The 26,239-nt window shown below is 37.2% G+C and overlaps 3 protein-coding genes across 11 annotated transcripts in view; all 3 read right to left on the reverse strand.

Annotated features, from left to right (window-relative positions):
• Positions 1 to 16,613, reverse strand: part of LOC131017443 (putative inactive disease susceptibility protein LOV1) — a 93,294-nt gene extending 76,681 nt beyond the window's left edge. For 4 of the 8 annotated variants that reach the window (XM_057946201.1, XM_057946200.1, XM_057946203.1 and 1 more), the window contains exon 1: positions 16,457 to 16,583. The gene's annotated coding sequence lies outside the window, so the exon portion shown is untranslated. Of the gene's footprint in view, positions 1 to 15,257; positions 15,358 to 16,399 lie in introns of all 8 variants that reach the window. The other 4 variants (XM_057946205.1, XM_057946199.1, XM_057946204.1 and 1 more) reach the window with 3 other exon arrangements.
• Positions 16,614 to 17,225: 612 nt separating this feature from the next.
• Positions 17,226 to 20,338, reverse strand: LOC131017447 (condensin-1 complex subunit CAP-D2-like). 2 transcript variants are annotated; one of them, XM_057946209.1, is made up of 10 exons: positions 20,036 to 20,338; positions 19,868 to 19,944; positions 19,450 to 19,524; positions 18,981 to 19,048; positions 18,669 to 18,891; positions 18,483 to 18,582; positions 18,270 to 18,385; positions 18,132 to 18,189; positions 17,715 to 17,866; positions 17,226 to 17,586 (listed from the first exon to the last, which is right to left on the reverse strand). In XM_057946209.1, the coding sequence occupies exons 4-10, from the start codon at positions 19,022 to 19,024 to the stop codon at positions 17,509 to 17,511; spliced, it is 771 nt and encodes a 256-aa protein (XP_057802192.1). In that variant the 5' UTR covers positions 19,025 to 19,048; positions 19,450 to 19,524; positions 19,868 to 19,944; positions 20,036 to 20,338; the 3' UTR covers positions 17,226 to 17,508. The 2 variants fall into 2 exon arrangements, with proteins under 2 accessions (XP_057802192.1, XP_057802191.1); XM_057946208.1 differs by lacking the exon at positions 19,868 to 19,944.
• Positions 20,339 to 22,325: 1,987 nt separating this feature from the next.
• LOC131018286 (putative late blight resistance protein homolog R1B-14) lies at positions 22,326 to 23,737 on the reverse strand. The gene is made up of 2 exons (XM_057947012.1): positions 23,489 to 23,737; positions 22,326 to 23,021 (listed from the first exon to the last, which is right to left on the reverse strand). Exons 1-2 carry the CDS (start codon positions 23,735 to 23,737, stop codon positions 22,326 to 22,328), a joined length of 945 nt encoding a protein of 314 aa, XP_057802995.1.
• Positions 23,738 to 26,239: the final 2,502 nt, after the last annotated feature.

The following is a 26,239-nucleotide window of genomic DNA, read 5'->3' on the forward strand; positions in this document are numbered from 1 at the left end:
CTCGCTTAAAAAAAATAACGTGACTTTGCTAAGTCAGTTATAACTCTGAAATAATATCATTGACTGCTTTAACAATATAAATTCAGGATCATAAGCTGAATTCATATCAGGATAAAAACCGTTTTCATTCACTGATGAACAAAAATAAACACTCATTACTGGATTTAAAATATATAAAAGAGCGGGTCACTACATACTACCCCTCTTAACAAAAATTTCGTCCCGAAATTTGCATATTTCTTCTAAAACAGTTCGGGGTATTTCTCCTTCATTTTGTCTTCAAGCTCCCACGTGGCTTCCTCTTGTCCGTGGTGTCTCCATAACACTTTCACTGATGTGATTGCCTTATTCCTGAGTTGTTGTACTTTTCGATCTAGAATGGCCTCTGGTCTCTCTTCATAGCTCAAGTCTGGGTAAAGGATCATCTCTTCTTGGTGGATTATGTGCTTTGGATCGAAAACGTATTTTCTGAATTGTGATACGTGGAAAACATTGTGAACGTTTCCAAAGCTTGGCGGTAACGCCAACCTATAGGCTACTGGGCCTATTCTCTCCAAAATCTCATAAGGTCCTACGAATCGGGGCCTAAGTTTTCCCTTGACACCAAACCTAGTTATCCCCTTGGTAGGAGATACCTTTAGGAAGACCTTGTCTCCTATTTCAAAACATAACTCAGTTCGACGTGCATCAGCATAAGATTTCTGTCTATCTTGTGCCTCTTTTATTCGCCCTCTGATCTGGCGGACTATCTCAACCATCTCATTGACCATGTCTGGTCCTAAAACTTTTCTCTCACCCACTTTATCCCAATAAAGCGGTGATCTACATTTTCTTCCATATAATGCCTCATATGGTGCCATATCGATAGTTGCCTGGTAACTGTTATTATAGGCAAATTCAATCAACGGCAGCACTACTTCCCAACTTCCACCTCTGTCTAATACCACTGTTCTTAACATATCTTCGAGGGTCTGAATTGTCCTTTCAGACTGCCCATCTGTCTGCGGGTGGAAGGCGGTGCTGAAATTTAGCCTCGTGCCTAACTCCTTCTGTAAGCTCATCCAAAATCTAGATGTGAACTTTGAGTCTCGATCTGATGTGATTGACACGGGTACACCGTGTAAGCGTATAATCTCTCGAACATACAACTGAGCTAGCTTGTCTGACCCGTGTGTGATCGGTATTGGTATAAAATGAGCACATTTTGTGAGTCGATCCACTATTACCCAAATGGCAGTGTTTCCTCTCTTTGTTTTGGGCAAACTGGTCACAAAATCCATTGCGATGTGCTCCCACTTCCATTCTGGAATTTCCAACGGTTGCAGTTTTCCATATGGCCTTTGGTGTAAGGCCTTCACCTGTTGGCATGTCAGGCATTTCTCCACAAATTACGCTATGTCTCTCTTCATGCCTTCCCACCAAAAGTGTTTCTTTAGGTCCTGATACATCTTAGTACTCCCTGGGTGGGCAGTATAAGGGGTATCGTGAGCCTCACTCATGATTTTATCCTTAAGCTCATCATCGTGGGGGATGCATATTCTTCCCTCAAAGAGGATAGCATTATCTGCTGCTTCTTGATAATTCTTGACTCCTCCTCTCCTTACCGCTTCCCGTAGTTTCTCCATTTTCTCGTCTTTTCTTTGTGCTTCTACAATCATCTTTCTCAAACTAGGTATTGTTGCAACAACGCTTGCTATCGTCCCTGGTGGTTTAACCACTTCTATGCTCATTTTTCCAAACTCTTTGATGAGCTCATTCTTTTGGGTGACGAGACATCCCAACCTAGATTGAGTTTTACGGCTCAATGCATCAGCTACTACATTGGCCTTACCCGGGTGATAGTTAATACCACAGTCATAATCCTTCACTAGTTCGAGCCACCTCCTTTGTCTCATGTTAAGGTCCTTTTGCTCGAAAAAGTACTTCAGGCTTTTGTGGTCTGTGAATATCTCACACCTAACTCCATATAGGTGGTGTCTCCAAATCTTCAGCGCATGCACCACTGCAGCTAACTCCAGATCATGAGTCGGGTAATTCAGTTCATGTGGCCTAAGCTGTCGTGACGCATATGCTATCACTCTTCCTTCTTGCATCAGCACGCAGCCAAGTCCATTTTTGGACGCGTCTGTGTAGATCACGTATTCCTTATCAGCTGTTGGAACGGCTAACACTGGTGCCGTAGTCAACTTTTCCTTGAGTTCTTTAAAGCTCTTCTCGCACTCCTCTGTCCAAGAAAATTTTATTCCCTTCCTGAGTAGTTGCGTCATTGGCCTTGCAATTTTGGAAAATCCTTCCATAAACCTCCGATAGTAACCTGCCAATCCTAAGAAACTTCTTATCTCATTAGGGTTAGTAGGCGATCTCCATTCGCGCACCGCTTGTACTTTCTCAGGGTCCACTTTAATCCCTTCAGATGACACAATATGTCCTAAAAACGTGACTTCGCTGAGCTAAAACTCACACTTGCTGAATTTGGCATAAAGGCACTCCGTCCTTAACGTTTCTAGGACAATTCTCAGATGTTCCTCATGGTCTTTCTCATTCTTCGAGTAGATCAGGATGTCATCTATGAATACCAAGACAAATTTGTCTAAGTACGGATGGAACACTCGATTCATGAGGTCCATGAACACGGCTGGCGCATTAGTTAGCCCGAATGGCACAACTACAACTTCGTAGTGGCCATACCTAGTTCGGAATGCCGTCTTAGGTACGTCTTCTGGTCGAATCTTCAGCTGGTGATAACCAGACCGCAAATCAATCTTTAAGAACATGCTTGCTCCCTTGAGCTGGTCGAAGAGGTCATCTATCCTTGATAAAGGATATTTGTTCTTGAGTGTCACTTTGTTCAGTTCTCTATAGTCTATGCACATTCGCAATGTGCCATCCTTTTTCTTCACGAAAAGTACGGGTGCACCCCAAGGTGATACACTTGGCCTAATGAATCCAAGTTCCAAAAGTTCTTGCAGTTGTATCTTGAGTTCTTCCAACTCTTTAGGAGCCATCCGGTACGGTGCCTTTGAAATGGGAGCTGCCCCGGGCTCCAAATCAATGGTAAACTCAATTGGTCTGTCCGGTGGTGGCCCTGTCAGAATCTCTGGAAATACATCTGAAAAGTCCCGTACAATTGCTATATCTTTTATGCTCTTTTCAGTACCCAGTTCTCCGTGCAAGTATACGAGGTAAGCTGGGTATCCTTTTTTCATCATTTTCGTTGCTTGTAGGGCGGAGATGATCATCTTTCTTCTTCCCATACTAATTCCGTGGAAATGTGACGGCTCCCTTCCTGGGGGTCGAAATGATATCCGTCTTTCGTTACAAAGGATGGTGGCATAGTTCTCGGCTAGCCAGTCCATTCCTAGGATTATGTCCACATCTCCCATCGGTATAACATACGAGTTGTTCACTACAATCTTGAGTGACTCTATGTTCAGTTCTAGGTTCAAGCACACATGATCTACTGTCGTCATCCCTCCTATAGGTGATGATATACTCAACTCCTGGCCAGCTTTTTCCATTTTAAGTTTTAATGTGTCAACACATATACTTGAAATGAAAGTATGCGATGCGCCCGTATCAAATAGAAGTACAACAGGAGTATTGAGTAGCATGCCCATACCTGCCAGGTTTCCCTGGTTGTTCTCGGGCTGTTTCTGCCTCATAGCATAGGCTCTAGCATGACGAGGCTTTTCATGTTGTTTCTGTTGTCGCTGCTGTTGTTGGCGGGCCTGTTGCTCATACGGTTATTGAGGTTGTGGTTGGTATTGTAGCTGTTGGTGCTGCTGATACTGTGGTTGCTGCCTTGGGTATGGTTGGGGCAGAGCTTGGATTGCTCGCAGAGGTGGAGCCTGGATAGGTGGGTTCGGCCTTGAACTCGTCCCGTTTTGCTTATTCGGACACCGGTTTGCATAGTGCCCCTTCTGGTTGCAAATATAGCAACTATCACTGCCGGCCTTACAGATTCCCACATGACTTTTATTACATTTGGGGCAATGTGGGGCCCTCTGTTGGTTATTTCCCATCTGTTTCGGTGCACTCTGGCCTCCATAGCCCTGTGACTGGAAGACCCGTCCCTGCCATGGCCTCTTCTCGCCTTGGTTAGGGTTACTGTTGTCCCATCTCCTTTTTCCTTTGAAATTCGGATTATAACTTTGATCATGTGGAGGTGCTGGCGCAGGTACAGTTGCAGGTCTTTCTCCCGGCATGGCTGCCTCAATGTCTAACGCTCGGCTGAGCGACTCAGTGTATGACAATCCTTCGTGGCTTGCCAAAGCCATCCTAATTTTGTGCCTCAGACCGGCACAAAACTTTTCAGCCATCTTTTCATCTGTGTCAACTTGTTCCGGCGCATATCTAGACATATCGCAGAACATCCTGTCGTATTGAGTTACCGACATCTTCCCTTGCTTTAGATTGTAAAATTCAGCTTCCTTCTTCTTGCGGTAGCTCTTGGGTATATACTTGTCATATATACCGGCTTTGAATTGTTCCCAAGTCAGGTTTTCTATCTGCTCTGCTGTCATCGTTTTCATCCTTGCTTCCCACCAGAAATTAGCTGACCCAGTCAACTGAAAGGACATACGAGTCAGACGCTCTTGGTCGGTGCAACGCAGGAAGTTGAAAATGCGTTCAATAGCGCGAACCCAAGTTTCAGCTTCTGCCGGGTCTCCTGTCCCGTTGAAGGTAGGTGGGTTCTGTCGCAAGAATAATTCTTCAATCCGTCGTTCTGGCTGAACAGGTGGTTGAACTATTTCGGGTTCTAGTTCTGGCCCTGTTTCTGGGCCTCTTCTTTCATTTCGGGGAATCCTGCCCCCTCCTCTTGGTCGTCCTCGTTTTGGCGGCATTCTATTAGGTCAAAACACAAGTTGTTAATGCAACATCACAAGGCATACTATCATTTCTATAGTTACTCCTTAACTCATCGAGTTCTACTCTTGCTAAAACTTAAGCGAATATATAAATAAAACATAGCGGGATGACTTGCTGCGAAAGACCAATAAGGTCACCATATATAACATAGGAAAATTGCCTCAATGAGGACTTTACATCATCATAAAAGTCTAGATTCAAAGATCTATTTAAGTACCACACATGATGAACTGGCTACCTAGCGAAGCCATCACAAAAAGTACTCAGTCACGGAACGCCCCAAGGTTTCACGTCTCCGTACTTAATACTAGTCAAAATAACTAAGCCAACATAGGGGCATTCAAAAGCATCGAAATGATCATCGTTTTCTAAATATACAAATAAGATCCTACTAAATGCACAAGAGATTGTCTGTATGCATTACGTGCTTGACCCTTGGGTTGAAGCATACATGTTTGACTGATTTAATCTGATGAGTATCTGTTTGTCCTTGGGTCACAAAAAATCTACCAACAGCTAGTAGATCGCAATGATTCAAATCACAAATGGCAATTAGGCAAAGTGTTTCAATAATTTGCCAAACAATTGAAAATGAATAACCATAGGGTAGAAATGAATTGACTGAAAGGTCGAAACGAAATGACCTAATAGTCTGAACCCGTTTGGCTTTTCAGATGAAGGTTAAAAATATATAGGTTTAAAGACCCATATATGACGACTACTGAGATTTTGGCCATGTGGACTGGCCAGGTCCGACACAACTACTTCTCAGTCATTCGGAAATACTTTTCCGAACTTGGCAACTCTTGTTCCTTGGCTGCAAAAGGTATATTTGGTCTAAAATCACCACTTTCTTCTTAATATCTTGAACATGTCCTTGAGAATATTCTAGAGCTTCTCAAACTTGGAGTCTACCTCCTAGTTTAATGCAATCCTTAAACATCTTCTATAGGCGAAATAAGGTAGGCTCGACCTTACTCAACAATGTTCCTCTATATGATCTTAATGTAGTACTTCTAGTACTTAGTGTTCCTTCACATAGCGCTTGAAATGCAGCCATATAATTTGAAGCACTCTTCCGTGTTATTGCAAAAGACCTTTTGAATCATCACGCATTCAATAAGGAAATAGCTTTTGCTCATCTGAGCACCTTTATAGGGTATGTGTCTCCATGTGTAATGCTAAGTCATAGAATGACCTTAGTCAATGCTCTCATTGCGGCTACCAGACTAAATGCATAATCCAAGACGTTCTAACTGAGGCGATGTCCTCGATAGGTTAAGGTATATATACTTATCTTGAGTATATCCTTAGGGTCTCATTAGAATCTTAATTCTTTTGTTTCAGCATTGATCCACTGTCGGCGCTTCTAGCTATTATTAAACTCTAAACCATCTTCGAGAACTTCTCTCGTCTTACACACTTGCGTAAACTTTTATGATCAATCATAATGGTTGGTAACTACTAGTACCCATATCACATCTTGTCTTTCCAATTCGTAGTAGGTGATCGTAATCAATAGGGATTCTCAGTCATGTCCTTATCTATTGCGATAGGTACTGTAAGTAGAATGGTTCCGAATATCTGAAACTATAAGCTGATAGCTTTAATCGTAATATTATAACATCATATACAAAGCATTTTGACCCCTCGTAAGTCTAACTCTGAAGTTCATACATGAATCATGAAGGTTATCCTCAAGCCATAGCTAGTGATAATCGAGGCTAGAAGCGAGTCTCAGCTTATTAGGAATTAGCTAACTGATTACATCAGTCGCACTCATCACTTATAAGCAATATTGTACTTAAACTATCATCGAAGGCAATAGTCGATTAGGTGTTCCGTCTCGCGTGAACAACATGAATGAAGAACTATGTCTGCTTCAGTGATTCGTGCGTGGCACTCTGCTTGCACTGCTTTCATTGGATTCTCTTCCTCTTTCTTAGCTCTTCACCATGGCTATAGTGAAATATAACTGAGTTTCTAGCTTCTATTGTTCTTCTCGTAATAGTGATCATGCATTCTTAACGCATCTAAGTTCATTGAGATATCTAATCAATCAATAAAGCATAAAACTTGAATGTAAGCATCAGTACATTCATATAGAACGTGAACTTCTCAATGTTTTAAAATCATTACCACCTTCTTTCTTGCTGAGCATGACGATGTGATGAAATGATGAGCTTTGGTCGACTGACTCTTTCATAGTAGTGATCATACTAGAAAAATTGGTTAACTCTATGGTTCAGAGCAAATAAACTGCTCTGATACCACTCTGTCACGACCAGACCTAATTAAGGATAATTAAGCCGGGGAAACTGTGACTAATGGAGGGAGATTAGAAGCGGGGTAGAAAGGGGAATAATCAAACAAGAAAGGATCGCATTTCATCATTATTAACAACATGGATATTTTTAATATAACGGAGTTTTAGTCGTATAGACTCAAATAACTAATAAGTTCGGATAACTCCGATTTATCCAAAATAGCATAAAACTTCTGAGTACGCAGCGGAATACAGTTCTGATTACATGTATGAAGCCATGTAACCCTAGAGTTCATTAATACATGATAAGACAAAGAGTCCCGCTCGTCACTTCATCACCATCGGCAGCTGCTCAACCTGCACATTTAGAAATATATGCAGGGCTTGAGTACAAAAGTACTCAGTGGGCACGTATGCCTAAGTATAAAAATACATGCTTCAAAATTGTAAATTGTCATGCCATCATAAACAGTACAGCAAGGGAGTTTTTCGCTAAAAGGCCCAAGCTTACTAAATTCATTTGTGATTCTTAAAGTTCGTCTGCAGACTAAGTTCTCTTGTAATCTATCGTATCTGGAACTATGTGCCGGAGAGGTGGCCACCTCTCACGGTCACTTGACCGGCCAACCCGCTAGATGACTCACGGTCACTGGTGTACACTAGCCCTGGCAGGATAGCTATCAACTGCCCAGGACCCGAATTCGATTACATAACTGGCAAAGCCACATCAGATAGATATCATACTGAAATTGAAACATTTTATGGCAAGACAATACTTGAAATAACTTCAATTCAAAGATTTTGTCATGAAATAACTTGTTCAACTATAATATGAAACTCATTTGATATATATGAAAGTAATGCCCACCTGATAGTGATTTTCTGTGATACAAAAGCTCCTCAACAGATTATCAATCTCGCCCTTGACCTTTATTACGAGAATATATATACATATATAAGATATTTGCTCGAATAAAAATCCTCAAATGAGAATGTGTATTTAACTATGCATGAACCTCATATGCATGAACTTATTATTCTAAGATGATATTAGGGAATTACTACTATTAATCCTCACTATTGGATCAAATAAATACCAACTAGGTTTCATCTTGCGTGGTTGAGTAATTAACTAAAATAATTCGTTCGCCTCAGGTGTTCTAACCTGCTAATTAAATAAATCCATCCTTCGTGGTCGTTACTAAGAAATAACTATTTCGGCTTATTCGCTGAATAATCTCATAAAAATCTCTCGGGCTTAATAAATAGGAATAGAAATAATATTATAAGTTCAAATAATTAAAAGGCTCAACATAAGACAGCCTAATAATTAATCAAACAAAAATGGGCTTGATTTAAATAAGTTGTGGCATTCCAATAATTAAATTGAAAAGTTTAGTTGGATTAATTTATGGACTCAAGTAATTAAATAATTCTTGGCCCAATAAATAAATAATGAAAAATTGGCTAAGTTTAAATCAAGTATGCAAGGCCCAAATGCAATTAAATAAATAAGGCCCAACTGAAATAATCATCCAACCCATTCTACTCAATTAAAATCAAACGAGGCCCAACGAAGATAATATAACAGCCCAATTAAAATAATAAGCCCAAGATATAATATGAAAATTTATCTGGGCTCAATTAAATAAGATGTAGAGGCCCAAATAATTAAAGGAGTTCGGCCCACATAAAATAAATAAGGAGCCCAAATTAAAATAAAATAAAGGCCCCATTTTCGGCCCAAACATTAAAATAAATAAGAAGCCCAATAACAATAAAACTAAAGAAAGCCCAATAAAAAAAATAGATGAGCCCAACTCCAATTATACTCGGCTCTCTCTCTCTCTAAATCTCGTTCTCTCTTCTTTTTTTTTTTTTTTTCCCTGATACATTCTCTCTCTCTCTTTTTTTATCGAGCTCTCACTCTTTCTCTCTCAGAACAGCCGTGAGCTCCTTCTCCCAGAATCAGTCGAGCTCTCCCTCAAAATCAATAACCGTTCAGCCCCTTCCTCTCTCTCTCTCGATCTGTTCGTCTCTCTCTCTCTCGAAGTCACCGCCGTCGGAGTTCGCCGGAGCGAGCGGCGACAACCACAGCCCCTTGGTTCTCCCTTCTCTCTTCTCTCTCTCTTTCGGAGTCACGGTCGCTGGGACTACCTCCGGTGAGATAGCCGCCGGACTTAGCCCCCTCTGCTCCAGCCGAAACCCACCGCCGCTGCTCTCTCTCCGCTCACCACCAGATCCGTCTCTCACTCTGCTCCCTCGAATCTCCTCCGGCCATGGCCGAGCAGCAGCTGATCGGCCCGCCATCTCTACCTCCGCCGACCAGCTCCACGTCCACCCCTTTTTTTCTCTCTCTGGATCAACGGACAGCAGCTAAGCCGCCTGACCCTCCTATTTTCTGAACTCCGGGAAGCTCGCAAATGGCCGCTGCGACTGTTGCTCTGGAAACAACAAAAGTCGTCGCGTCGTCGCATTGCCGACCCTGGGATCAGCGAGTTGTGGTCGTCGTCGGGGTTCTTCTCTGACCGCGTCCGGCGAGCAGCAAAACTCTGCCCCCGCTGACCCTTTTCGGTTCAGAAATCATCGAGGTTTCGCCGTTGTTGTCGCTGTTTCCGGCGAAGGGTGTCGCCTTCATCGTTGTCATCGTCGTCTCAGTTTCAACCGAACGGAAAAGCTGTCGTTCTTCCTATCGCAAGATAAGTGTTCTAAATCCTATTGTTGTCTCTATAGGTGCTTATACTGCTCATCAATAAGTTCTGTATTTCTTATGTGAATAAGCCTTCCTACTTTCTATTCACTTCTTTTATTAAAAACATAATATGATGTTGTGACTTGTGCGACATGAGGGAGTTAACAGAGATAGATTGATCACCTTGAATGTTTGTTTCGGTGGAATGTTGCTGTGGTTGAATTGATGATAACTGAAATAGAAGGTTGTTGGCTTTTCTCAATACTTACAGGAGTATAAGAATTTAAGTGGATGAATTAAAGCCAAATTTACCTCTTGAAGTTTTGGCAGGAAAATGAACTGATGGTTTATTTTACTTCTTCCATTGTTAGCTGGAGTAACAAATGCTTGAAACTTTAGAAAGATCTACACTTGCTGGGTTTTTCTCTTTGGTTGATTTTCAAGTTTGCTTTCTTGTCTTTGATGGAACGATGGACAGATGAGAATTTTCTTGGATGCTTGCAGAAGATGAGTGAAGTTCTCCTGCTCTTCTCGTGGAGTTAGTGTAGAATGGAGGTGAATTAGTGGTGCGGTGGAGAAGTTGTTGTAGTGGAAAAAAAATTGAGTAGTGGTGGGGAAAAGTGATGATAATGGTGTGGAGAAGTTGGGGAACAAATATTGATGGAAGAAAAAGAAATAAAAAAAAATGTAGAGAAGAATTAATGATGTATTTTCTATGTCTCAGTGATTCTATAACTGTAAGATGGATCGCGTGCTCGTATCTGCTTGGTACTGTTTATCTAAATAAATCTCGATTTCGACATGTGATATCTCGCTAAAATCGATAAGTTATAAAATGAATCTAAATTAAATCCATAGATTTAATTCGTTCGTTGTTCTGATATCTAAATTAAATCCGCAGATTTAATTAACTTCTTGAGTCGGAAATAATTCACGACCTGAGTAAAATAAAATCAAATTCCATCTCGCTTAAAAAAAATAACGTGACTTTGCTAAGTCAGTTATAACTCTGAAATAATATCATTGACTGCTTTAACAATATAAATTCAGGATCATAAGCTGAATTCATATCAGGATAAAAACCGTTTTCATTCACTGATGAACAAAAATAAACACTCATTACTGGATTTAAAATATATAAAAGAGCGGGTCACTACAGTATTAGTTTGATAAATAGCTCTTTCATAGTAGTAGAATTAGACACCCATGCACGGGTGTCGAAGTGCTGAATGACGGATGCATGGTTGTATATCTCTCTCGCAAGAGTTGTCTTTCCAATACCACTCATCCCTTTGATAAGAAGAGTCTTCACGAAATAGTAGTAAAGGCTGATTCCTCCCCTACCAATAATCCTTTTTCGAATCAGAAATTCCACATCTCCCTCCAACCCCACCACATAGTTGTCATCAACATTTTCCGATGATGTCATGTTGGACTCACCATCTTCCAGTTTAAGCATCTGTTTTTTGATCTCTCCCATCGAATTATGGATGGATGCAGAGCTCATATGAATGTGGTTTTTGAAAAGGTCGATGGCATCGTCAGCCACGTCGACAAGGTCAGATACTAAAAAATTGAGGCTTCTTTCCTCTTTCAATTTCTTATCCCTCACAATATCCACAATCTCTCTCATCTCTTCAATTAACCATTCCATTTTCATTTTATAGGTCTCCGCTGTTTCTGCAATCTCCAGCTTGTGTATCAGCGATAAAAGGAGAGCCTCAGACATGTTTCTGCTTCCACCAAACTGCCCTAACAACACTAGCAGAGTTTACATGCGGTTGCACATATCTATACTATATTAAAAGAGCAGTTTTCAATTTGAAATTGATTTCAAATCAATTTGAAATTGATTTGAATGGCGATTTTGTGATTCCTTCAAAAAATAATGTCATATTATATATACACAAAAAATGGATTAAACTAACTTAAATTAAATTACAACTTACAAATCCCACGTCTAAAAAAAATGGAGCATGCACTAAAAACTGCATTTTTTTACGTGCAATGCATTACTAATTTATTTCACACTAATTCAACAAAATATATTAATTACTTAGAAAACACTATTCAAATATATTTATTCAATTTGATTTTCTTTTAAATTCATCAACTTTAATTTATAAAAAAATATTCAATATGGATGTTAAATTAAAGATAATGACGATATCTTTAATTTGATGTAAAAATTATAAAAAATAAATTTAAAACCAATAAGTTATTATAGTTTAAAGTCACCAAATTATTTTTTTCTCTCTCCTCTCTTCTCTCCTCTATCATCTCCTCTCTCATTTCTCATTTTTTAAAATTCACGGTTCTTTCATTCCTTTTTCCATATTTTTTTTATTTTATTTTTTATGTTTTTACTATAGATCAGTATTTTTTATATTTTACTATTTATATTTTTATTATATCAGTTTAATGCAATTACAATGATGAAACTTATATTTGTTCATTTTAGAAATCTTTAGCTTAAAAATATTTTTTTAAAGGTCAACTTTATATTAATATAAATTTGTAGATAAATAACTAATATATAGTATATCTTAAAAATCGAATTTTTAAGCTTCAAAATTACTCATTGGAAAATCAGTAATTAGAGAACCATTATCGATTTTCTTTAAAAATAAAAAATAAAAGTAAATTGAAGAGTTTAATTTTTTAGTAGCACATTTATTTAAATTTACTGAAATTGTATACATTTTATTTTGGAAAATGAACGACACATATCTCATGTTAAACCCTTTATTTTTTCACTTTCCAATTGAAAAAAAAAATGTATACATTGTAACTTTATTTTAAAATTTGAGCATAAACAAAATGACCTCATAAATATGCATTCGAAAACTATATTAAACTACAGTTATACTATATGTAAATAAATAGTTTTGTACATCTTAGAATATTATATGATCCATAATGATACTCATTATCATCTATACTTGCTTTTGATATTTCATAATTTATTTATTTATAAATTTATACACATTATCAATTAAATCAATTAATTGCTATTTCAATAATTGAAAATTTGAATGTTTTCAGATTGATATTTTTATTGAGATTATATTGTGAATAATTTATTTTTTATTGAGATCATTTATGTTTATATTTACTTATATATATATATATATATATATATATATATATATATATTATGTTTAACATTTTTATTTATTTATTTAAATTATCGTTCAATTTCGATGATGGTCGTGCATCGCACGAGCGGGCACATACTAGTTACTTCTTATTTAACACAATTTATTTATTCAAAATAGTAATACGTCTAAAGATTAAAAAAAAAAAGGGTTAATTACGCCAAAAACCATGAACTTTGGGCCCATTTCCAAATTTTCCATGAGCTCTTTTTTTATCAAATTTTCCATGAACTTAAGGGGTTGAACAATTTTTACATGTTTTTTTTGCTCCGGTGAAGCTCCGAGCTGACGTGTCGCCTACGTGGTAATACCAAGCTGACCTGTCGCCTACGTGGTAATACCGAGCTGATGTGGCACGTAGTGGGGGGTCGGCAGAGCAGAGCAGAGTCGGAAGAGCAGAGCAGAGTCGGCAGAGCTGAGTCGTAGAGTCGGGGCAGAGCTGAGTCGGGTAGAGTCGGCAGAGCTGCCTCTGGCAGCTCTGCACTCTGGCAAGGCTTAGTCAGCTCTGGAACTCTTCGTCATCTTCAATTTTAGGCTCGCATCAATCCAGAATTCTCCACCGCCGCCGTCCACCGCAGACCTCGCATTATTCCAGAAATTCTTCTTCTCCCCATACCTCCACCGCCACCGTCCACCACAAACCTCGCGCCGTTCTTCTTCTTCCCCAAACATCCATCGCCGACATCACACCTCACTATGGTTTGCGCCCGCTTTCGCGCGGCGCCACCACCCGACCTCGCGCCGCCTTTCATCGCTCTGGCGAGATTAAGGAATGAGAGATTTGAGAAACTAGGGCTCTGCAAAACTAGGGGCAGGGGCAGTCCGGTGGGCGGCTCTTCGCCGGAGTTCAAAGAGGAGAAGACGGGGGCTAGAAACGACGTAGTATTACGAGTATTGGACGACGTCGTTTCTTCACATCGTGACCGGTGCCATGTCAGCTTTCAGATGACTTAAATCGTGTCAAGTCAGCACTCAAATTGGGGGTAATTCAAAATCATGGCAAAATTGTTCACGCCCTTAAGTTCATGGAAAATTTGATAAAAAAAGAAAGTTCATGGAAAATTTGAAAATGGGCCCAAAGTTCATGGTTTTTGGCGTAATTAACTCAAAAAAAAACTTATAATACAATTATTAAGTTTAATAAATGTACTTGCAAGCAAGTGTAAGGATATATTCAAATAATGAAACAAAATCTTATATGTGTATACAATTTTGACCATTAAAATTATATTGTAGTTATAATGATAATCTAATTAATATGCGCTCATTATGAGTTCCACAACCATGTAGTTATATTGTACTTATATCAGAATTAAGTAATATTTGATATAAACAAAATTAATATTTAATATTAGCAAAAACAATAAGTATTGCTATTAGAAGAATTCATATTTCTATTAATTAATACTCCCTCCGTCCCATGAAGCATGACCAAGTTCTTTTCGGCACGTAAATTAAAAAATTGGTATTTTGCGTGTAAGTGTGATAGGTGAAAAAATGAAAATGTAAATAAAGGGTAATTTTTTTGCCATTTTTAGAAACATGTCAAGTTTCGTGGAACAATCCAAAAAAGAAATTAGGTCATGCTTCGTGGGACGGAGGGAGTATTTGATATGAGCAAAAGTCATATTTAATATACGTAAAAGCAATATGTGATATACGCAAAAGTAATACTCCATATAAGCAAAAGTAGTATTTGATATAAGCAAAAATAATAAGTCATATCTTTATTAAGTAATATTTGATATAAACAAAAGTAATATTTGATATACGCAAAAGTAATAAATATAACCAAAAGTAATAATTCACATAAACAAAAAAATAATAAGTCATATTTTTAATATTCGATAATATTTAATATTAGCAAAAATAATTTATGGATTTGATAATATAAAATACTGAAAATAAAAATACTGAAAAAAATAACATAAAAAAATGCTGATAAAAAAACACAAAAACAAATGCAGAAAAAATAAGTTACTAAACCGCTGGTAAAAATGGATGAAGTGGGTTGTTACTACACCAATACACAACTTATGGATTTTCTAACAATATATGCTATTTTCTATAAAACTGGTCTCATATAAGAGACTGGTCTCACACAAGTATTTGCCTTATGGATTGAACAAAATTTATTCAATCGAAAGATTTCCAAATCTAACACCGTATAAGAACATCATTATCATGTGAATTTAATTTTTGATATAATTGAAAACATCATAAACACGTGAATTCTTCACATTAATCTGATCTATGAGAAGGAAAAAATTACCCTTTTGTGATTTCTCTTCTTATCTTTGCTCGTCTTGATCGACTTTTTGATTCAATCCTCCCTTCTCCTCAAATTAGCTCGTCTTGATCTTCGATGTATTCTTTGATTTGAAGGGTAGAATGTAATATATTTGAAGTCAAAACAGATATGAAAATAATCTTAAATTAAGTTGACTAAAACTTAACAAGGAAAAGACCAAAAATCTTGATAAAATTAATCTCATCTTTACATAATGATGACTATGTCTATACGGATCCGGTGGCTTAGAAAATTGTAATGTCGCTGCTAATTATCTATAGTCTATACTATATTAAAAATGGAGTTTTCAATTTTAAATTGATTTCAAATCAATTTCAAAATTGATTAATTGAATGGCAATTTTGTAGTTAGAATAAAATCGAAGGTTTATTTATAACCTATACATCTTTTCTTTTCTTTTTCTTTAACTTCTTATTTTTCTATTTTTTTTAAATTGTGAAATTCGACTAATTATAAAATATTTGATATCCATATCAAATTAAAGCTCATGACAAGAGCTTTAATTTAATATATGGTATGTAAATATTAGATTTAAAATATAAAAATTATATTTATTTAAAGATTAAAACTTAAGAAAATTATCTATCCTCTCTCCTCTCTTTTTTTGAATAAATCTATTTTTTTCAATTATCTTTTAATTTATATTGTTTTCTTTTTTCACAATATCATTTTTTTATTAATATGAATTATTCTTTATTATTTTTATATTAAGGTAAAATATATTTATCTTAAATTATACTCCCTCCGTCCCACGAATCTTGACACGTTTGGTTTCGACACGGGAATTAAGGAGTTGTAGGAGAGAGAAAATAATAATTACCTTATTTGGAAATGTGTCAAGATTCGTGGGACGGCCCAAAAAGGAAAACGTATCAAGATTCGTGGGACGGAGGAAGTAGTATTTTTAATTATATTTAGATTTTTTTATATAATAATCAATTTTATATATAATAAAATATAAAAATATTTTTCGTGCGTTGCACGAGTGCAAATGCTAGTTAATTCTTAAAGATGAGTTCTTAACTTGATTTTTTTTTTTAATTGTAATATCGGCTTAATAAAATTTTATGAAGCGCAAAAAATTAAATTTTTTATACAAAAACTCCGCATAGTTATGCTGAGTTTTCATATTATTCAGATCTAGGAAGAAGGAAAATTACCTTTTTGTGAAATTTCTTCTTATCTTTGCTCCCTCTCTCCTTGTTTCTGGGCAGCTAAGAGTGATTTGACTAGCCAAATTAAACAAAGTTGGGAGGGGGGTTATAAACTACAAATTCACAAAGTTAATTACAATTATAGAGTGACTCAACTAGTTATAGTATTTTATTGGGTAGGTTAAATAGAAACAACAAAATACTTAATTTTCAAGAAATATAACTTAAACAATTGTAACAGAAGACAAAAGGGGAGACAGGCAGATGCCCACCTTATATATAATTCTATTATTTCTTCAATACTAGTCAATATATTTGAGCTTTAACACTACAAGAAAAATGCTAATAGACAACATGCAAAGCATGTCATCTATTTGAAAATCGCATGTCATGTATGTAGGTGTAGTCTATTGGGGGCGCTAATAGACAATGTGCGCGTTGTCTATTAGCTGATAGACAACGAGAACATGCGCGTTGTCTATTCGTTGAATTTTTTCAATTTTTTATTTTTATTTTGCAATTATATTTAAATTTTCTGTTTTTTTTTTTCAAATAAATATTTTATTAAATCAAAAAAATCATAATAAAAAGCTAAAATTATATTTATTAATAGTAAAAATTCATACATTCATTCAAACATCGTTCGACCAACATTACATTCAAACATTGTTCATGAAGCCACTAAGAATATTTGTAAAAAAAAAATACTCCCTCCGTCCGCCAAAAGTATGGCACTTTGGCCGGGCACGGAGATTAATAAAATTGGTGATGTTGATGTAGTGGAGAAAGGGTCCCACCACTTTTTGAGATGTGTGGTGGAGATTGAATTTGGGGTGGGTTTTTTGTAAATAAAGAGTGTTTGTAAGGATAAAATATAAAGGTGGATGGTGGGACCATGGCTTAAAAAGGAAAGTGGAATACTTTTTGCGGACGCCAAATATAGTAATTGTGCCATACTTTTGGCGGACGGAGGGAGTAATAAACATTCAATACTTCAGATCTTCTCATAAAATCTCATCTTCTTAACATCCTTTGAAAACTTCATCTCTTGCTCCTTTTCAATAGGCAGCCTGATCCATCTTTTCCTCAAACTCTTCAATGATTGCCTTCAGTTCAGGCTTGGCAAATTTCTTTCCCTGAAAGAATATTGGGTAAAAGTAAGAAGCAACAACTCTAGTTATGAAATTTTTATTTATTTATTTAAAAAAAATGTAATGAATGTAAAATAAGTGAGTGAAGGTGGAGCTACATCAAAAGTCAGAACCTTATTGATTATATTTCTGAAATGCTCCGTGACAATGTCCTCAGATAAGACATGTTCGTATGTTTTGAAAGACTCCATAAGCTTCTTCATGCTCTTCTCAGTAAATGCTAGCTGAGAAAGGCAGTATGAAATACATTCCCACTGCCTGACATCTGCATCAAAAGCAGAAGTACCATTAGTTATCAACTTATCATTCGCTGAATTATCAAGAAAGTAGAAACAAACAATCTTTTTCTTGGTTCTATCTGATCCAACAATACCACTGGGTTCATCAACAATCCTTTTCGGATAGGTTTATAGGCTAAGCAGCACCACAGAGATTAAGGATTTTCAGACAAACATCTGCACCCTCAGGAGCAACAGAAGTTTGTGGCCATTAGGAATAAAAATAATAGCCGATTGTGGAGTAATCCATACCTGCGATGCCAGTGAACCTATTGCAAAGCTTTTCAACAAGAGCTTCCATTTGTTTATCCTGAGAATACACAATAGATCAGCAAACATACACACAAGAATCGAGTTGCAAAATGAAAGGTGAAGCTTTGCTCGTAATACCTTCTTGATGGAGCCAATTAAAAATTGCATAATATTGCAGAAAGACTCTCCATTCAAGTTCTGGGAGGATAACTTTCCCAGGATATCTGGAAGTAGATTGTATACAGGGTTGTTTCCTGCAATGAAAATGAATTCAATTATTCTCCATTACTTAAAATACAGAAGTGTTTAAGCAGTACTATTCAAGAATACATAAATGTGTTATAAGTTCACCTTTTTTGGATAGCTCATGAAAAAATAGTTTGGCTAAGTTTGCGACTCTATCATCTTCATCTTCCAATCTCATGGCCATTTCACAGATGTAGCCTTTCACCTTAAAAGATTTAATAGTCAAAGATCAATACCACAAATGAAGTCAACAGGGAAAAGAAAAAGGAGAGATGAGACAGCTCCTTGAACCTTCATCATGTCATTTAATATAAGGTGAGAAAGAACCAGCACAGCATTCTTTCTAACAGAGACCGATAGATCACGAAGGCGTGCATACATATTTTCTGTCCATGGCTCTAATAGGTTGGGAAAGCGAACTGCTAGATCACCAAGTGCTATGGTGCAATTTGAACGGACAACTTCTGATGGTGCGTTCTCCACAACAGTGAAAAGCAGTTGAAGATTTGACTCACTGAGAAGTAAACAAGATATGATGGCAAAAGGTAAACCATGTTGTATTTGGACATGAGACACAAGTAAATGAGCATTTTTTTTTCTAACCAGAATTCAGCATCAATTATCATTAAACGGCATAAAGCAAGCATTCCAGATGCCTGCAGTGCTGGATACTGAAAAGAGGGAGAGCTTACATAAGTTCATCATACCAAAAAATAAACAAGATCCATAGTCTCTTATATATTTTTCATGTTCAACTTTCTTGTGTTGAGCTCCATAGGAACAAATAGAAGCCTTTCCATAAAAATCAGTTAAACTACCCTTTAGAAACGCTGCACCATTATCAGTAACCTTACTGGAAGCAATTTGTAATGACTTCAAGCTTCTCAAGCTTGAAACAAAAAGACAATTGGTTGATATCATAATGCACTCCGGTTAACATAATTTCATATGTCAATGAAACTCTCTAACATTCAAGGATTTGAAATATGATCTTTACTAACATCTTGAATACTAAGAATGTCACCCTGCTTTTGAAAGTCAATGAATCAGAAAGATGAGATCAGCTAGCTACCTGAGATAGCCTTCATATCAGCATCGGTGATCAAATTACAATAGTTGACATTCAGCATTTCAAGCTTTGCGAGTCCTGCAAACAAAGGGTAAGATAGACCAGACAAACTTTACAGGGCATTTAAAGGCAATTCAAACAACATTCCATTAATCAATTTATTATTTATTAATACACAAGAAAATGACTCCATTTCAATGTGAGGGAGCAAAAGAGGAATGCTATACAGATCAAATCAAACTATCAAACCTTTGTATATTAAAGAATGAATGCTTTTTATAATGCGAGGGAATTAGGAAAAGTGAAAAGCACATTGAAGAACACATACAACAGTTTTATCACCAAATTTAACACCACCGTCCCTTCCCTAATCTTTAACAACGAAGCTAATGAGCTGTTTTATCACCAAGGAAGCTCTGACCTGTTTTCAGCCTAGTAGAGAGCTGTAAATTCCTTCATTCTATAATGAAGGATCCACAACAGTTGCTGGATAAATTCCTAGTCGACGATAGGTGGAAAAAAAAAATCATAAAATGGAAAAAAGGATAGGCGGAGGTGGAAAAAATGGAAGGCAGCTGCCGCAGTTTACCTGGGTAAAGCGGAGGTGGGCAGAGTTCGGCGGCAGGCGCGGCAGTCGAGCGATGAGGAGGAAGGTCGGCAGCAATCGATGGCGAGGCGAGGCGAGGTCGGCAGCAATCGACGGTGCGGCGAGGCGCAACAATCGACGACAAAGCACAGCAATCGACGGAGATGGCGAGGCGAGGCGAGCAATCGACGGCGACGGCGAGGCGAGGCGCAGCAATCGACGGTGACGGCGACACCGAGGCGAGGCACAACAATCGACGGCGACGGCGGTGGGTGGGGCGTTCAGGATGGACGACGCGAAGGGAGTGAGAGGGGTGAGCGGTCCGAATAGAACTAGGGCATAAGAAGTTCAATTTTTTTAATATTCACAACATCAATTTCCACGTCCTCTTCAATGTAATTCACGACGAGAAACTGAACTTGTCGTCTATGTGTAAAATAATAGACGACGCACCGTGAAACACGTCACCTAAGGTCCATAAAAACGACAATCAACTCCCCACGGCGTCTAAAGTATGCGGTCATAGACGACATGCGTCGGCCGCGTCGTCTATTATAGCAATAGACAACGAGGGCGACGCTTGTCGTCTATGACCGCATATAATAGACAACAAATTCCACTAAAATGTCGTCTATAGACATAATAGACAACGCGTTTCGTGGTTTGTCGTCTATGACCACACATAATAGACAACGCGCAAGTTATACCACGTCATCTATTGATATATAGACAACTGTCGTCTATAATGTGTCATCTATGATGATAATTCTTGTAGTGTCTGCCCTTAATTTTATAGGTGTTTTCACAAATCACAAGCAATGTGGACTAATATATAAGCCTTAGTGGGCTAAAGCCCAATAAAAAGTACTCCGTATAAAACAAAAGGCCCACTCCTATCCACTATACTCTACCATCAATTCTTTGCCTTCTTAGGGGGGTGTATTCGTTGTGGATTTTAATAGATTTCTATGGATTTTAAAAGTCTGGGTGTATTCGTTCCAGACTTTTAAAAGTCTGCAGAAATCTGGGTGTATTCGTTTAAGACTTTTAAAAGTCTATATAAATCTGGGTGTATTCGTTTCAGACTTTTTAAAATCCATACAAATCTAGGTGTATTCGTTATTCCATTGACTTAAAATCTGGAATGACTTTCATGGATTTCATCCAAAAAATACACACGACGAAATCCGGCCAAGAACCACGAGAATTGAAATCCATGAAATTTTAAGCGAGCGCTGAGTTCCAGCGCCCGCGGCCAAGAAGCCAGCGAGCGCTGGAACTCAACCACCGTTGAGAGAGTCCAGCATATGCTGGATTCCAGCATATGCTGGATTCCAGCATATGCTGGATTCCAACATATGCTGGATTCCAACATATGCTGGATTCGAGCGAGTCTGAATTCTCTGCCTCTCTCTCTCTCTACGCGCTTCGTGTCTGGATTCCAGCATATGCTGGATTCCAACATATGCTGGGTTTCCAGCGCTCGCTGGATTCCCAGCGGTCGCTGGGTTTCCAGCGGTGCTGGGACTCAGCGGGCGTTGGCATCATGGATTTCAATTCCAGAATTATCCCCTAAATTCTTCGAAAATCAGTGAAAATCGGGGTGAAATCCAACCACGAATTCTTTGAAAGTCGTCTGGAATCTATGTGAATTCCATGGAATTTAAATTCCATGGACTTTTTAAAGTCTGTGGAAATCCACAACGAATACACCCCCCTTAATTTGAACACTCGAGTATTTGATGAGCTACGTCATAAACAATGGCAATTCAAAACTCTGCAGTGTAAAAAAGAAGAAGTAAAAATGAGAATCATCTAACAAAACCAAGTAGCAAATTAAATGTGCAGAGGAAGATGCTTAGGCCAATTGTGTTAAAGAGTAATTTGTAAAGTCTTTTCTCTAAGTCTGTTAGAGTTCTTCAAGAGTCAAGTCTTTATTTGCATTAATAAGGCTCTTAAGTATTTATGCCTTTTCGTATGTATCCATCTACTATAAGTATCCTCTATGTAGTTTGGATCATTATCTACTTCTATCAATAAAACCATAAAGCAAGAGCTGTAGCTTTGCATTCTCTCATATAAATCTATTTCATAGAATATTCTCCAACAAATTGTGCATTTTCACCAATATTTTTGAAAAAAACTCAATTTGAAAATGATGACTTTGTGACTACATATATCTATATAGAGCAATTCTCGAAATAAAGGCAACCAAATTATTCAAATTTTACAAATCTCTAACCAGAAAAGGAACAGACATCATATCTGTACATAATATAACTGAACATAATTGTCAGGAACGCTTCACACGAACTTGAAAGCTATCATTTCCAGAATTCCGTCGTTTCTCTTCTATACTTTTCGCTGATGCCAAAAGATCTCTGGGCATATCGTCAACCTCGATGAGTTTAAGTGTTGGAATGTCTCCAATATTACTTGGAATGAGATTTAGATCACACTGATGAAGTATTAGACGCTCGAGTCTCGGGAAGTGGCTAGCTTCAGTACCCCAATACCTCAAATTTGATTGCTCAATTAGCAGAAGTCTCAGTTCACGAAATTCTCCCTCAGTTGTTTCCCAGTGAGTGCCGTAGCAAGCAAAGTTTCGTAGTTTAAGCACTTGAAGACTAGGTAATGAACCAATGGTCGTCATATCACTCCAAGAAAGCCTCCAACCACTCAAGGTTAACTTTCTCAACTGCAAAGGGAAGTTTAGACCTCTTAATGAAAAACCTCCACGCATATCCAATTCAAACTCCAATAACAGTTCTCTGAATGAAAAATCTCCATTCATCTCCAATTTCAATTTCTCAAGCCGACACAGATATTTAAGATTGTTGAGGCGATAGCGCGAATCCAAATCAAACTTCTCCTTGGAGTAACATATTCCAAGCTTTTTAATGTTTGTAGTCATTTTCACCATTCTTCTACTCCACACAAAGTCCGTCACCAGCGAAAGTGTGTAAGTTTTCAAGAGGATATTTTTTTCCTTTAGGCAGGGGTAAAGGATGAAATGAGAAGGCAATAAGATGTTTTAATTGTCGCAACCTCCAAATCTCAATGGGCAAATCAACCTCATATCTATAAATAATTAAAGTTTGAAGATTCTGAAGCTTTGATATGGCTGAAGAAAAAATAATGTTGGGAATGTTGGAAGCAATGTAAGTTAAATGAATCAGATTGAACACTTGACCTGGCTCCCATTCCCAATAATCGTTTCTACGTAAAACATGAAGGACCCTCAGAGAACTAAACTTCTCTACAATGCCCTCAGACCTATACCCTTTCTTCGGAATACATATTATGGTACGAATGTGTGAGCTATGCACATAGTCTTTGAGATGTAGATCATATGAACTAGCACTTATACTATGATGATCTTTTATGAGACGTGGAACAAAATGCTTTCGCAGGATAGGAGTAGCTAGGTAAGTAATCCATAACAGAGAGAATTACCTTCTCTTTCGCACCCTGCCTTATGCAAAATTCCCGCACAATATCATGAAGGCTGAAACTCTTTATTTTCCCATCAAACTTCCTGTTGGCGACCAAAACTAGACTTCTCTTGACAAAATCCTCCAAACAATCCTCCCCTTCCTCTTCCGAGCTTTTAGATTCATCTAAATGTTTAAAAAAACCTTCAACTATCCAAAGGTTAATAAGTTCTGAGGCACAAATCTCATAATCTTCTGGAAAGCCAGCCATATATAAAAAACACAGCTTCGAGTAATTGGGTAAATGAGTATAACTCAAACAAATTATTGTTTCAAGCTGCCCGTCATTTGTAGCAATTTGCTCCCATGAGGATCACGATTGAGAGGGGGAGTCCTCGACAATTTTGAACAATTTTCTTCCCGATGTCTTCTAGCTCAATAGGGAAGTCTTTATGTCCAAACACCTTCGCAAATTCCAGCTATGATGTGCATCCAACAAACTCATAGTATGAATGGAGCTAGAAGAGTCGACATAAGCAACCACATCCTGCAGCCTTGTGGTGATTATGATCCGACTTCTATTACCGGCATCAGGAAACAACATCTTTACATCATCCCAAGCTTTATTACTCCACATGTCGTCCATTACAATAAGATACTTCACACGTTTTAGATACCCGCAAATTAAGGCTTCCATTGGAATGGGAATGCCTCTCCCAGCATCTCTTACTGCTGACATTTCTTTCAAGGAAGCTAGAAGAATTAGAACAATACGATCTACACTATGATCTTGTGATATTGTGACCCAGGCACATATATCAAACTTTTCCACAACGGAAGGATGATTATAAAGAATTTTAGCAAGTGTGGTCTTACCAATGCCTCCTCTTCCAACAATTGGGATGACCTGTAGTCTATATGATCCCTTGCAAAGCCGATCCTTGATCACTTTCACATCTTCTTCAAAACCAACAACAATGTCATCTTTGCTGCTTGTGATTTCTGATCTTGATGATGAACTAACATCAGGAGAATCAGTTACACTGCTAATTGGGTCGTTTCCCTTGATGTAATCCACCACATCTCCAACGGTTGACTCCAGTCTCTGTGCTACTTCCCTCAGCTTGTTTGCAAGTCTAACTGTGAAATAGGGGTTTGGTTCAAAAAAGAGATATTCAGTCATGTTAGATGTTAGTAGTTAGTTCCCCATCCACTCCAAGAACCACCTTATCTCTCCATTCACCAAACTCCACCTTATATCTCCAATCACCAATTCGTTCCCAAGAGAGATCGAACCCGGGTCACTTCACTTAAGTGAGGACCCGGTGGCCAGTGGTATGTTGTACTTGCTGCATCTCTGATTGTTTCTTTGTTTGGATAATGTTTGAGATTCAACTGCAAGACAACAGCTTGGACGCGGATGGATAAAATTTCTTCTTTTACAGAATGAGTGATGACGCAATCTTCGCCATACTTTAGGATTTGATCTAAGGTTTGAAACAGGGAATCAAGAGCTTCATAAGCCATCTTGATTGTTCACAAACAATTTGTCAAACTTAATGTTTGTTGGGTTGTGAGTTGTTATCTGTTCAATCTGAATACATCAAAGCAAAACCGAGTGATCCAACCACTATTCGTTTGAATATAATTTTCTGCATTTCTTTGACCAGGTTTAGATCTACCAGATTTCTTTGTTTAAACTATTTTATTGATGAGTTTAATTATTTGTTATTAGAGTTGAGTAAAATAGATAAGATTGATAAGATAAAGTAAGATCGGAGGATGATTAAATAAGCAATTCAGGTTTAGAGTGATAAATAATTATCTAATTTTTAATGATCAGAATGCAGACTAAGTTATTCATCACGGCCCAAACATGCATACCGATCATTTGAATAAGTTGGAGTATTTTATCAATCATGTCTTATCACACTATAAGAAAATATCCTGTTAATAATAAAAAATAACAGTCTAGAGAAACGCAGCATCAACAATCAGTAATTATTTACTAGTTTTCCAAATGTTTTTTAAATAATAACAATTGAAAATTTGATCACATTTTATTTAAATTATTTTCTGTAATTAACGACCGAACTATCTATCATTAAATATTATTCCCTTCGTTGGCATAAAATGTATCCACTTTTAAATGGCACGTGTTTTAATAAAGTAATTGAATGTGTTGTGAGTGGAATAAGAGTTTTATTTTATTATGAGTTAAAAACTTACCAAAATGATAATGGATACATTTTTTGCGGATGGACGAAAATGGCAAATTGAATATATTTTACATGGACGGAGTTAGTATTTTTTTTATATAAAAAAATTGACTATATTAAGACCGAATAATTTCGGTTATTAGCATTATTGGTTTAATATTTTAATTACGAAAACAATATCGATCAATTATTCTAATTGATCATTAGTGCATCTCGAGTGGGAGGCTCTAATCGGTGGTCCCCATCTTAGAGCCTCCCATCTCCCGTGCATTGACTTTATAAGGGGCTCTAATTTCCCCATTTTCATTTTATCTTATTTTTACTCTTCAATTTTAAAATTCAACATTTCATTAAAATTAAATTTAAATATTACATTAGTTAAAATAAAATATAATAAATAAAAATATTACAATAATTAAAAATTAGGTAAAAAATTTAAAAGAATTTATGAAGTTTGAGATTTAAAAAAAATCCAAAATCAAAAGTAAAGGTAAAAGAAAAAGAGTTAATTGCATATAAATTACTGAACTTTTAACAAATTCTCATTTTGCACA

The sequence above is a fragment of the Salvia miltiorrhiza genome, chromosome 3 (assembly GCF_028751815.1).
Source record: "Salvia miltiorrhiza cultivar Shanhuang (shh) chromosome 3, IMPLAD_Smil_shh, whole genome shotgun sequence".
Taxonomy (NCBI): Eukaryota; Viridiplantae; Streptophyta; class Magnoliopsida; order Lamiales; family Lamiaceae; genus Salvia; species Salvia miltiorrhiza.

What these genes read in the sequence shown, in the direction of transcription:
- LOC131017447 (XM_057946208.1), bottom strand. Translation starts at nt 19,024, where the DNA reads ATGCTTGCTTTATGCCGTTTAATGATAATTGATGCTGAATTCTG. An exon ending in TCATGAGCTATCCAAAAAAG is followed by an intron (nt 18,386 to 18,482) that starts GTGAACTTATAA and finishes TTTTCATTGCAG; the next exon opens with GAAACAACCCTGTATACAAT. An exon ending in TAATTGGCTCCATCAAGAAG is followed by an intron (nt 18,190 to 18,269) that starts GTATTACGAGCA and finishes GTGTATTCTCAG; the next exon opens with GATAAACAAATGGAAGCTCT.
- LOC131018286 (XM_057947012.1), bottom strand. Translation starts at nt 23,737, where the DNA reads ATGGCTGGCTTTCCAGAAGATTATGAGATTTGTGCCTCAGAACTTATT. An exon ending in GGCAGGGTGCGAAAGAGAAG is followed by an intron (nt 23,022 to 23,488) that starts GTAATTCTCTCT and finishes CCCTGCCTAAAG; the next exon opens with GAAAAAAATATCCTCTTGAA.